The 13,573-nt window shown below is 40.9% G+C and overlaps 1 protein-coding gene across 8 annotated transcripts in view; it reads right to left on the bottom strand.

The window, feature by feature from the left end:
- Positions 1–13,573, bottom strand: part of CEP170B (centrosomal protein 170B) — a 61,289-nt gene that overhangs the window by 41,117 nt on the left and 6,599 nt on the right. For all 8 annotated transcript variants that reach the window (XM_075193520.1, XM_075193521.1, XM_075193523.1 and 5 more), the window contains 2 exons: positions 4,509–4,630; positions 1,187–1,327 (listed from right to left, as the gene is read on the bottom strand). In XM_075193520.1, the coding sequence (XP_075049621.1) occupies positions 1,187–1,291 (105 nt within the window). In that variant the 5' untranslated portion in view covers positions 1,292–1,327; positions 4,509–4,630. The remainder of the gene's footprint in view (positions 1–1,186; positions 1,328–4,508; positions 4,631–13,573) is intronic.

Raw genomic sequence — 13,573 nt, 5'->3', positions numbered from 1 at the left:
TGTTTAATAGTGGGGGAGAAATAGCATATCCAATTCTCCAGACAAGTTGCTCTGAGTAGCACTAGTTGCATACCAGCAAGATCCACCCAAGCCAGTGTCACTTACACTTCTACAACAGTCACTTTCTAAGTAACTGTTTGGGGAACTGAACTACTAAATAGAAGAATAGAGTAGACCAGTGTTGGCTAACTTGTGACACTCCAGGGGGTAAATGTATCATAGTCCGGTTTTTGCATCCCGCGCGAGATCGACAAGATGACAGCTAAAATTTAAAGGGAAACTTGCCTTGCAATGTTGTCTATGTTCCTCATGGGACCAGGACCATCTAATAACCGTTATATTTTACAAATCTTGACATTTAAAAAACAATCAATGCAGCTTTAAGATGATATATTACACAGACAATATTCCTGGTGCAGTCCTACAGCTTTAATACACAATATAAACAGAAATCAATTTCAATATAAGAGAATTATGCTTGTAGAAGGAAAGTAGCTTTGTCAGGACGTTCTACTGATGTCGAACTCTGGCACAAAACCATCATAACTCAACATTTGTACTTAAACGCAAATAGAATCATTGTCAAACACCAACCATGTGATGGTTCGAGGAAACACAACACACACTTCACTGGTAATTAATTACATTACATTACTGAGATATGAGGCTCACTGTGACAGCAGTAGCACCTATTGAATTTAAAGCCAGGATATCAGCTCACAAAATTGCTTTTAAGGATGAGAAACAAACTTCTATTGACAACGCATAAAAATCCACAGCACCCTCCTAGAATGTTGTACATTTTATCAATGGTGTAGACAATGGATAGCCCCAAGGAACAACTTCTAATGCAGAAAACTCGCTGTAGACATTCAATCTGCAACATTAGACAACACAGCTACATTTAGAATTGTAAACAGCGACAATCATTATCTCGGGCGTATCTCAGCGCCTTGCAGGAGATTTGCACCATTAGCAGGATTTTTTTTTTTTTAAACCCTAGGTCCTATAAACTAGTGTTTTCTGCCAGCTCACTGAGACTCCCACAAAAAGTCATTTATGTATCTTTTCTCAGTGCTATGTGCACTGACCTTCAGGCATAACATGTTCTGCAAAAATGCATCTTTTCAGATCTGTATACAAGTTACTTTGCGCTTGTTAACTACAGCAAGTCTGGTGAACTTACCTGAAGCATTAGCTCACAATCATCTCGGCCAACGAAGATCATCTCCCGGGGCAGCCGATGGCGAGTGCCGGAGCTGCTCACCAGGAACCACGAGGTGACACTCATCTTGTCTCTCGGCTAAGCACCTACCAGTGGGACATCCTGCAGAAAGAACAAGCAGAGTCAGAACAGATTCATTCCATAAGAGCGTTAGTGTTAAAATACTCATGGTCGTCATCTCTTACTGCTCCACTACGTAGAATGAAATAACCTTAATATCGACCATACACAACGGCTTGTCCAAGGTTGGGACCACATTTAGGTGAAGATGAAAGCAAAGGCCAGATAGGGGTATTCTTAACCCTCAAAGTACCAAACCAACATGCCTGCATGCAACTAAGTACCAGATGGTGCAAGTCATCATCATCATTTATTTATATAGCGCCACTAATTCCACAGCGCTGTACAGATTGATAGACTGAGGCATTCTGTAACCACTACAAGGTTTTAGTCATGAGGACCAGAATGATAAACCCATCAGATGGGTGAGGTATTTAGGACCAAAAGAGGGATTATGGAGACTTGAAAGGTAAATCGTCATCAGCCAAATTAATTCTCTACTCCCTCATTTTAACTTTGTTTTTCCATGTCTACGTCAAGCCTTGAACTAGCAATCTGTCAATCCTGTAACACCTCTCGTTTCTGACCCCTCTTTCCCCATAATTTGCCCGGGCAAGGGGTAGGTTCTGTCTCAGAAGTCAGGTGCACCCAATTGAGCCCAGCCTCACCAATAGGAAGCTGATTATACCATCACCTGACCTGTTAGGGAGTGACTGACCACCAGCGAGGTCTACCTGGAGTTATCTGTACCTTGCACCTTTTCCTGGTGCAGTTCACAAATACACAGCACAAAATATGCTTTCAATCACACAACACAGTTCTTGCAGCAGCTATTAATCAGCCTCCCATAGCAGAATAAAGTCAGGACGGTCATGTGACCCAACAATTGCTGTGGCCCTATAATTCTCCCTATACTTCATTTTCAGGTTCAAATGAGCTGAAATAGTTCTAGAATTCTACACACATGTAGATGTTTATTTTGGGTGCAGAATTCTACTGTAAAAAAAAAAAAAAAAAAAAAAAGAGTAATAGGAAAACATTTTTTATTTTCGACAATACTCCACACAGATCAGAGAACAGGAAGCAAGTTTCACATGTTATGTGTGTTCCCATCAGGAACCTGTAACCCAGCAGGAGCTGTCTCCAGGTGTTTTCTCGTCCTCAAACCTATCTATCTCATCCACTATGCAGGGTGGAAGCAAACAGCATGACACGCAGGAACAAGAAACTAGGCCAACGTACACATATTAATCAGCTTTAGAAGGGTTTCCTGATCATTTTGTAGTTTAGGGATAAGCTGGGATATTAGATCCACCTTCTATTTAATTCCTACCTCATCAGTGCAGTCATTACAGGTTTGGCCAGTGTCTAAAACTCACTGACTAACCATTGCGGAGGATGTATAACCATCGGGTCTCTTCAATTTTATATGCAAATTACTCTCTCACCTCTCTCTACTAACATCCTCAAGATCTGTCCTTTGTCTATTTAATGTAATGAATACTTTGGCTTTGCACACAATATATTATGGCAGTATTTATCCAGTTACGGTGGTGTCACACAAGCTTTTTTAATCATACTTTCTTATCTTTTAGACCTCCACTATAGGAGATCATGAGGGGAGGTTCAACGAGCAAGAGTTCCCTGAAATTCGGGAGTCCCTCTGATATTTCGGGAGGGTAGACAAGTATGCTTTTTAATGTCAAGCGTAAAAAGCACTTTATTAGGGCTGGTGTCACATGAGCAGATTAGAATGCAGCATTTGTCCATGCAGAAGAGAGCGGCGTTGTGACCTCCAAGACGTGCAGTTCCCAGACACATGGGAAGCACTTTACACTGTGCAGATTAAGCTCTCCAACGTGCTCTGGAGCAACAGGGAAATCTCATTTTTCCCATCCAAGGTTTAATAAGACCACAAGAGTGTTTAGTGCCTTCAGCACAGAGGAGATTTATGGTTGTAAACGGTAATATTCTAAACCACCCATTTAACACTGCCCTTAACCAGTGATAAAGCATTAATAAAATTACTTGGCATATTCTTGGCTGGTAAAATGCAAGAGCCCAAACATTAAAGCATTAAATACCTAGCAGAGTATATTTAGCACTTGAAAAAAATTCCACAACTTAGGTAGTTCATACATATTTGCTACTTGTATCCATCAAAGTGGAGGCAGTTATTTCTGTGCCCCAGTTATATGGCATTCTCATGGATATAAGTTAGATACAAAAAAAATGCTGTCTCCAGTCTGTGTAGGCACCTTCTTTGGAAGGGGGCGGGCCATAGTGACTTCATTCATTGTGAATCTATCATGGCTCCGCCCCCTGATGCACGATGATGCAGAGGGGAGGTCCAAAAACTAGGCAACTATAGTATATAAAAGTAATCATTTTAGAAGTGGCAACACCACAATTCTATTTATATTTTATCCCTTTCTAAGCAGAGCTAAGGCTTCTACATTTTATATATCTTGGGCCCGATTCATTAAGGAAAGGAAAGCAAAAAAAATTAGTAACTTTGGACCTTGGATAAACCATGCTGTATTGAAGGGGGAGGTAGATTTAATATGTGGGAACAGATTTATAATTGGGGTAGAGAATGTCCTAGTTCAACTTTTAATGTCAGTGTAAAAATAAAACTATCAAGTATTTGCGTCCTACATGAAAAAACAGACAATGTTTAATTTATGTGCAAAATAGTAAACTCATTTGCACCGCTTGTATTACAACATGGTTTTGCCAAGGTTCAAAGTTACTATTTTTTTTTGCTTTACTTTCCTTAATGAATCAGGCCCCTAAAGTTTTCTAGTTACGTATAACTCTGTCTAAGCAAACCCACTGTTGTCTACCGGCATTTTCATGCTGGTCTTTGCATTAGTTCAGTCTGTCAATCTAGTGTACAGGTGAATTCTATATAAGCATGTTTCATTACTACTACAAGTGAGAATGGATACGGCAGGTGTACATTGGATGAAATGTGGTAATCGCCTTTACTGTATCCCCCATGTCACCAAATTTTAGCTGTGAAAAAATCTAAAAAGGTGGAAGAAACAATTCAAGTGGTCAAAAAAAACAAAACAAAACTCAAACTACTCTAAGTACATAATACACAATATATTGGTTCCTTACATGCTCGTGCTTAATGAAAACTATCCTATGAAAATAAAAGCTTTATGATAATTAAAAGCCTAATTTAAGCATAAAACAAGTCAATCGATAAACAGACCTTGTGTTTAGGATCAATGCGGGAACCAGCCCAGTCGCAGCGACACATGTATCTTGAATTATTTACACATTCAGTTATCTTTAGCCATCTGATTGCTCTAGGAAGTGCACTGTCAGCTCAACCTACAAAGAAAACCATAACGTGAGAACATTCCAATTCTAGAACTCCAGAGGTGAATGAAGTTAAAACATTCTATGTAAATGAAACAAGGATTCTGAGGCCAAGTCGTGAGCAGTAACTTGGCTAACCTGTACGGCGAGACGGACGACAGGTGTTTTTACGCACAAACCTATTATGGGAAGTAAGTGTACGAAATGAGGACATAGTCATCTGACAGGCATGGAGACCATAATTGGTCTAATGTGTGGACATTACATACTTTAGTGAGATCCACACCTTAGCACATTTATGTAGATAGAAAGTTACATTCCAACATATTATACATTACAAAAATGCCAAGAGTTATACAACGTAAAAGGTAAACTATAATCTCTACACAAAAGGTCTTTTTCCCACACAAGATCTGGTTCTCACAAAGGTATCTGGACTGCTGGATGACAGCCCTTTAGTGAAAGACTTTGACAAATACTTAATCAGATACCTCTGTGTCGCTCACTTTAGTAACATAGTTGATCAGGTTGAAAAAAGAAGACATCAGTCCATCAACTTCAACCTATTTTGGATCTCCTGCGATCCCTCTCTTAAGCTGGGTACACACTACACAGTTTTCATCCAATAATCGGCTAAATGAGCCGACATACGACCGCTCGTTCAAAAGTCGGGTCAGTGTGTGCAGTGACACAATGGTCGAAAGTCTGCCCAAATGGACGATTGTCCCCTCATTTGGTTGGTGGTACCGTTTAATATTTTCGTTCCAATCTCGTTTCCGTTGTGTAGTGTGTATAAACTTCCGACCTATCCACAACAGTGAGTACGAAATTACAGTCATTGCTCACGACAACATGGCTGTAAAAAGTCGCTAAAGGGACGTCCGCTCTTCCCTTTATCGTCCTAAACAAGGCTAGTGTGTATGCAGTCCATGGACCGAGCGATCGGACCATCGATCGCATGTAAAATCGCTCTGCATAAAAAGTTGGTTGAAATTTCTGTAGTGTGTACCTATCTTTATATTTGAATCAAGTTAACCCGTGCATGATACTCGTGCATTCTAGTCAAATCAAGCTACTTAAGGTGTTAAAAAGGTTCTTGTCATGCATTTGGGCCTAGCCCAGGCCTCCTCAGGGGAAGAGCGTTACTTCCCGACGCAAGCGCCCTTTTTTAACGTGGTTTTGTCCACATGTCACCACCTCATCATTTTTCTCCATCACCTCATCCTTCATCTTTATCGCCACATCTATCCAGATGTCTATCCAGACACAGGGATCTCTCTCAGTGGTCCTGAGTATCACACGCCTCTCGCTCTGTCACCCCCGGCAACCACCAACCACTCCCAACTGTCACTTCTCCTTCAAGAAATATATATATATATATATATATATATATATATATATATATATATTTTTTTTAAATCTTTATAAACACTTTTAACAATTAACAAATTAAATTAACAAATTAAAAACATCTTAGTATACCAAATTTCAGCCCTTTCTGAGGTTTTTTTTCCACACACACACTAAGAATTTAGTAGGTCAGTGTATAGCTCCGCCCAGCAGGTGGCGCTGCAGCTTGTTGGGTTTTTTTTCACACAGACACAGACTAACACACGCCACTAGGCTTATATATATTAGATTGATCCAGATGAAGCAACTGCCAATCTGTTCCAATCAGATAAAATCCCTCCCAATATTGCAGTCCTATTTCTCCCTGGATCCACTAACTATCCACTCACTTTAATTACCAGTCGTAAACCCTGGATTCCCTTTTCCGCTAATAATTTGTCTAACCCTTTCTTAAACATATCAATTGAATCTGCCATTACAACCTTCCCTGGCAGTGAATTCCATATCTTGACTGCCCTTACTGTAAAGAACCCCTTCCTTTGCTCTTTATGAAACTTCCTCTCCTCTAACCTTAGGGGGTGACCGCATGTCCTGTGTATAGTCCTTGGGGTAAAAAGTTCTTATGAAAGTTCTCTGTATTGACCCTTAATGTATTTGTACATAGTAACAATATCTCCTCTTAGACGCCTCTTTTCTAAAGTAAACATACCTCAACTGGCTAACCTTTCCTCATAACTTAATGACTCTCTATCAGTTTTGTCACCCAACTCTGAACCCTTTCTAGTTCCAAAATTTATTTTTCATAGAGTGGTGCCCAGAACACCTGGCAGACATGGTCAATAAAAAAAACTGAAGCAAAATCATAAGGATATGCAACAGTGATACCAAGGGAGAAGGCCGTAATGCTAATTGGTGAGGCAGAAACTATGGGCTAGATTTACTAAACTGCTGGTTTGAAAAAGTGGAGATGTTGCCTATAGCAACCAATCAGATTCTAGTTATCATTTATTTAGTACACTCTACAAAATGACAGCTAGAATCTGATTGGTTGCTATAGGCAACATCTCCACTTTTTCAAACCCCGCAGTTTAGTAAATATACGCCTATGGGTTCTGTCATAGGTTAATGAGTCCAGAGCATTTTGTCCCCTGCCAGAATACAGAACAAATTTTTTTCAGCTGCTTTCCAACTGAAATTAATGGGATTTGCCGGTCAGAGTGAAAGCACAAGCAGTTTCCATGCTCAGCTTTTAAAAATGTTGTATGAAGCACTTTAAGTCATCAGGAATCCCACTGAAGCAGCAACAAGAAGTGCCCCACACAACTTATCGGGTGGCATAAGGACAGCAGAAGTTGGGAACACACTTACGCAATTATCGTGCAGATCACATAATTCTCGACCATTTGGTCAGATATTGCACGAGTGTATCATGTTTCGTCATACCAAAACTCATCGCATCTGTTGATTTGGTTTTATAAAATCACAATCAAAGCTGGAACGATGTCGGGCAAATGTGAAAGTGTGTATGCACTCAGGACCAACAGTGCAGGCAGATATCTGTAGAGTGTGCAGAGTCAAGATCTTTTCAGTAGATGGTTATGAGAGATGAAGATCACACATCTGAAGGTAAATGGTGTAAGTGTGTACACATGAGTCGGTGTAAGTGTGTACACATGAGTCAGCATGTTCATCGAGACTTTCAAGCGCTGGTGAAATCGATACAGAAATTGCATCTGAAGTAGGATTGCATAGTGTGTACCCAGCTTTAGAGGTGGCTACACAGCCCTATGCCCAACCTCCCACATAACCTTTAACAAGCATCCTGGCTCCGTGTCCAGCAGCACGCACAACACCAATCAAAACCAGGGTCAGGTAACGACTACGAACGGGCTGCTAACAAGGTGAAGGCGGAGGAATGCATTAACAAGCTGAAAGACAGTCCGTGCAATCTGATGGCCGAGCAGCACAATCACTCACTGTCTGACACCAAATTCATGAAGGATCCAGGCGGAGGGAGGACTCTTAACTTTGATGCATCCACCCAGTACCTTAGTCAAGAGCTGTGCAACACAAAAGAGCAAGCCTTCTCCAGAACCAGAACAGGAAGGAGGGACAGTTATTATAAATGATCATCATCATCATCAACATTTATTTATATAGCGCCAGCAAATTCCGTAGCGCTTTACAATTGGGAACAATCATTTATAAGACAATACTGGGTAATACATACAGACAGAGAGGTAAGAGAACCCTGCTCGAAAGCTTACAATCTATAGGACAATGGGAGTTAGAAACATAAGGGCATGTGCTACATCATATTGCACAATGGACCAGCCAGCCTGCAAAGGTAAAAGTATTGAGTGGGCTGTGTGTGTTGCAATGTTGGTCAGATGGTTGTTGTCTTGCGTTAGCAGTGTAGAGGATGGTAATAGGGTAATCTAGGGAAATTAAGATGATGGTTGAGGAATATCATAACCTTGTCTGAAGAGGTGGGTTGTCAGTGAACGCTTGATGAAGAATGATGAAGAATGGTCACGGTTGCCAGTCTTGTTACAATGAATGACTAGCTCATATTTCATGTCTCCACCCTCCACTCTCATTCCAACCTTACCAGACCACCTGTAGCCGCACAGAAATGCCAGTCACAATGCCTGCTTTCCTACTGGTGGATGATCGTGCTTCTGACTTACAGTAGTCACACACACCTTCCCCATCACCAGCTACAATTCTCATTCCACTACCTTATGTATCAATTCTTCCCATCACTTTATAAATAAAATATAATAGTATCCCAGCTTTTTCTCCTGCAGTTGTAGGCTTAGATATTATATAGAGGTTTGCAGTCACCAGTTTTAATTCCAGCATGAAAAACGCAGACAAACACTGATGGGAGGTTTACCTGTTGAATGAACGTCAGCCGCACACAGCTTGCGAGTTGGGCGCACAAGGTAATTTTCCCCTATCCATTAGTTCTTTATTCTGTGCCCATGAAAGCACACTGTGCAAGAACGTCATACCTCTATCCCTCTGCTGACCCTAAACACAGGACACATGCTAAACCTAGCCCTGACTACAGAATCAGGCAACATATAACATTTTTATGTGTTTACCTGCATTTGTTTTATGACCGCTATGGCCATTTTGTCGGCCTAGTTTTTTGAATACGTAATGTAAATGTTTCTTGTAGAGATCAATATTAGATGGCATTCATCTAGCGCAGGGGTCAGGGAACTTTTTTACCTTTAACCCCCAAATATATTTAGATACGCTGACGTTACCCCATTGATTTGAAAGAAAGGAGATTATATATTATTAAATTATTGGAATTTAAAATTTTATTGAGTCTATAAAAATTTTCTTTGAAAGCTTCAACTTCAAACCTTCAGGTTTTGGAGAAATGATGTTGCTTCATTTTTGATACGAGAGCATCAATATTGGGGCATTTTGATGTCAGAGCAATTTGGATACAATCTTCAGCATCCAATCGATATCTCCGCTTTGTTTTTATGTTCGTTAGAGTGGAAAATAATTGTTCGCAAAGGTAGGTTGTTGCAAAAGGCAGCAACTTTTTGACTGCCTCCTCATGGGCAATGTTTAATGCCTTTGCAGCTGTTGACATCCAAAAATATGACAGATCTGCTTTGTTTTCAAATGCAATATGTACTTCATTATTGCATCGAAGCTCAAGAAGTGCCTCTGCCAACCCTTGCGGCTCTTCTGGTACAACAGCAATTTCACATTTAAAGGGGTCTACAATCCAACTGACAGCATGTGAATCGGCAGCATTACCCCCAGGAATTTCATTTTTACCCCATTTGGGGTAATTTACCCCTGTTCCCTGACCACTGATTTAGTGTAACATAGGGGGCTCTCCTTCTCACAGAGAGGCAATGTTTAGGTTCTGTGTAACCCATTGTCAGATTTTAAATGTCTAGGTAACCTAGAAACTGTACTTTTAAGCCTATCACTTGGAGCACAAATTACTGCCCAACAGCACCCAGAATTAATGATGTCACTAGGTCCTAGTAAAATTGAGAGGCTGTGCTACCACCTAATCACTATATTTTACGCAGCTGTAATCTCCTCTCCTGGGGGCCACTCAATGCACCCAATTATCTTTGGGCTCCTGTAATACAGAACGAGCAAAACTATTAAGCTCATCTCTTTAAAATGTCTGTGGAGGGATGGGGAAAGGGGGAAGGTGGGGGGGGGGGGGGGGGGGGGTAAGCAGGATAACCAATCAGAAGACACAATCATGGATTGGTCCCCCCACTCTCACACCTCCCCTCCGCAGGGTCACATGACAATGATTTTCATAAGCTGCTTTTCACATTTTTCTACCTCTGGTTACACAAACAAAAAAAATTAACATGGGTTGAAATTGCAGAAGAATATTTCTAGCCAGGCAATGGCTGAAAAGTGAAAAGTGAAAAGTATAAAGTGTCACAAAATGAAAATTTGCCTCTTATACTGCTGGGGTGTTTGCATAGTTTATGAAGTGGGTTGGTGTGTTACCTCACCTGCAAGGTAATACAAGCCCTGTACTTTGCGGCAAGTGGTTTGTAAGGCTTCATTGTCATCCAATAAACCAGGGTGGAGAATAGTGTATTGTGTGAAAAGAAAAAAAACTTCAGTTTATATCTCACGATGAGAACAAAAGGTTGGCAAGACCTAGGACAATATTGCTTGAATAAGGACAATTACTGAATAATCTATATGACTAACCTCTCCTGAAAGAGCCATTATACTGGAACAATACTTATTTTAAAAACAATAAATGTGGTAAAGTGCTTATCTTTCTGAATACAAAAAAAATCTTTCGTTTAGTCCAAAAGATTTTGTTTGGTAGTGCCAAGCAAATATTCTGGAACTTTAGGACAATTTGGTGAAAGTGTACTTGCTACCATCCTGGGGACTGAAGCAATAAAATCCTTTAAAACATATGACTAATATTTAATGTTACTTTTGCCAGGCAAACTGGCGATCAGTGACATTCCATGTTAGTAATTGCAAATTAAGGTTCATTGTGCAAAATTATGTATGTCCATGTGACTTTCTAAAAAATAAAACAAAAAACAAAAAAAACAAACTAAAAAGAACATTTTCTCTATAGAGAACTCCACCCACTGGTAACATTATACAGTAACTGCTACTATCTCCAGTTAGCACAACAGCATAACCCTGATGTCAAGAACCCCTACCATATGTGATATATACACAAACACCACACATTGTCAATGGTCATTTCTCCTGCAGCAGATGTCCAGTCAACACAAGAGAACCCTGAAGTGTCAAAATATAATATTATAATCGGGCAGCAGAATTGAGCATTGCCAAAACACCAAGGATGGGCGTGTGGTGAGCACCTGACAAGCCATTGTCTGTGGTCCCCCCCCCAATCCCTTCCCTGTCTTGTCTCTTCCACCTCCCCATCCCCTTGATCTTGTCTGTGGTCCCCTCTTCCCACTCCCCATCCCCTGGATATTGTCTGTGGTCCCCCCTGCCCCCTCCCTGTCCCTTGTCTGTGGTCCCCACTCCCCCCTCCTTGTCTGTGGTCCCCTCTCTCCTTCCCTCTGTCTTGTCTGTGGTCCCCTCTTCCCACTCCCCATCCCCTGGATATTGTCTGTGGTCCCCTCTGCCCCCTCCCTGGACCTGGATCTTGTCTGTGGTCCCCTCTGCCCCTTCCCCGTCCCTGGGTCTTGTCTGCGCTCCCCCCTCCCTTCCCTCTCTTGTCTGCGCTCCCCTCTCCCCCCTCCTGGGTCTTGTCTGCGCACCCCTCTCCCCCCTCCTGGGTCTTGTCTGCGTACCCCTCTCCCCCTCCTGGGTCTTGTCTGCTCCCCTCTTCCCCCCCCCCTTCCCTCTGTCTTGTCTGTGGTCCCCTCTCTCCCCCTTCCCTCCTGTTTCTTGTCGTCCCCTCTGCCTCATAATGGTCATATATTGTTTTAGCTGCCACGTTACCTGGTCTGCGGCTCTGCACAGCAGCTCTAGCACGTGAGCAGACTCACATAGATTAATGATGGAATATAAATGCAACCGGGGTGCCATAAAACTCCCTAGGAAGAGGGACCCAGCTGAATAGTGACTTCTGTATCTGGACTGCGATCCCCTCTCTCTTCCGAGTGTAAACCTGTCGTTACCTTAGTGTCAACAGCCTGGCACTAATCAGAATCTCACTGTGACCAATTGTAGTGCAGACATGGTGGCACTATGTAGGCACTGATATCGCTACAGTCACCCGGCAATGATACCATGAAGCCATAGACTGAGTACGTACCATGGTAATAACAAAGGTAAATAGTCATATTGCCTTACTGTCATTTTTTATTACATCAGTTTATATATCCACTATAGTCCCAGATAGGAAGGGGTGTTACTGCCTAGTTTTATTAGCTGAAACAAAAACAAATGTATACCTCTGTCCCTGAGCACTACACCCAGGTCAGACCTTGTACTTCATACCTAAAAGTAGCTTTGGAAAAGTAATTTTTTTTTCTATTTTTGCCCAGTGATTCCTATGTAAAGCCTATCAAACTTAATACATTCAGTCTAATATGCTACCAATGGAAAACCCTACCTGTCCCTAATGATAAGCAATTTACTGGGATTTTTTTTTTACAAAATATTAAAATTTCTACTTTAGCTTTCTTTGACTGACTAGAGTTGCTAAGGCAAAAATACAAGTTAATCTAATATAGTATAAAAAAAAACAAAAACAAAAAAACCATCATGACAAATTTACAAATATAGATGGTAAAGTTCTCATGTGGCAGAACTTTGGATGTTTAACCTTGTACTATGTAGCCTACCTACAGCACTTGTTTCTGCATCAGACATTTCAGGTGCTCAAAAACTACCTGTCCGGTTTGTTCTTCAATAGGTTTAAAAACAGGAAGCCCGCAGTGCACAGGAAAATACTTCCCACAACCATAAAGTTATCTAAAATATCTGATGAGCTCTTGAAATTTTTACATACGTTATTAATAGAAACTATTTTATCGAACAGAATTGTAGGTTACATTTATTGGTCCTTGCTGTTGCCCAGCAATTATTCTACCATTGGTTGTAATAATATTGCTACTGACCACACTTGAACTTTTGTCTATGCAATATTAGTAAATATTTAGTGAATAGCAGACTCTGTCCAAAATAACATGTCCTACTATTTGTATCTGTTTGTTTTTAGAATACAAATGACAATAAACACTACTTATAATCACCGTATAGTATTCTATTAAATGACAATAAAAAAAAAGCTTTAATGATACGTACACATACATATATGCTTGCTGGACATCTCTGAAGGGCTTAAACCAAAGGTCTGGACCTTGAGAGTGTCCAGATTTTGTGGAACGATTAGTAGTAGTAAGCCCTGTAATTATGGCTGAAGAGTCACAGTAGGCCTAAATTAAAGGTCGGGGTGGCAAGCTGGGATCTGTAGTTCCACAACCGCTGGAGATCCACTGGTTAAGCTAAGCCTATTTATAGAATACCAAATGACACATACAGTAAGCTGCAAATTGCTTCACTCAACCACCTTCATAAAACTCAAGTTTATTTTATACACTGTATTTTGTTCCAATTATAACATGCCTCCGCGACCATTTT

This window comes from Mixophyes fleayi, chromosome 12, assembly GCF_038048845.1.
Source record: "Mixophyes fleayi isolate aMixFle1 chromosome 12, aMixFle1.hap1, whole genome shotgun sequence".
In the NCBI taxonomy this organism is placed as follows: Eukaryota; Metazoa; Chordata; class Amphibia; order Anura; family Limnodynastidae; genus Mixophyes; species Mixophyes fleayi.
Note: the sequence above shows the minus strand (reverse complement) of the source record. Positions and strands in the feature narration are given on the sequence as shown.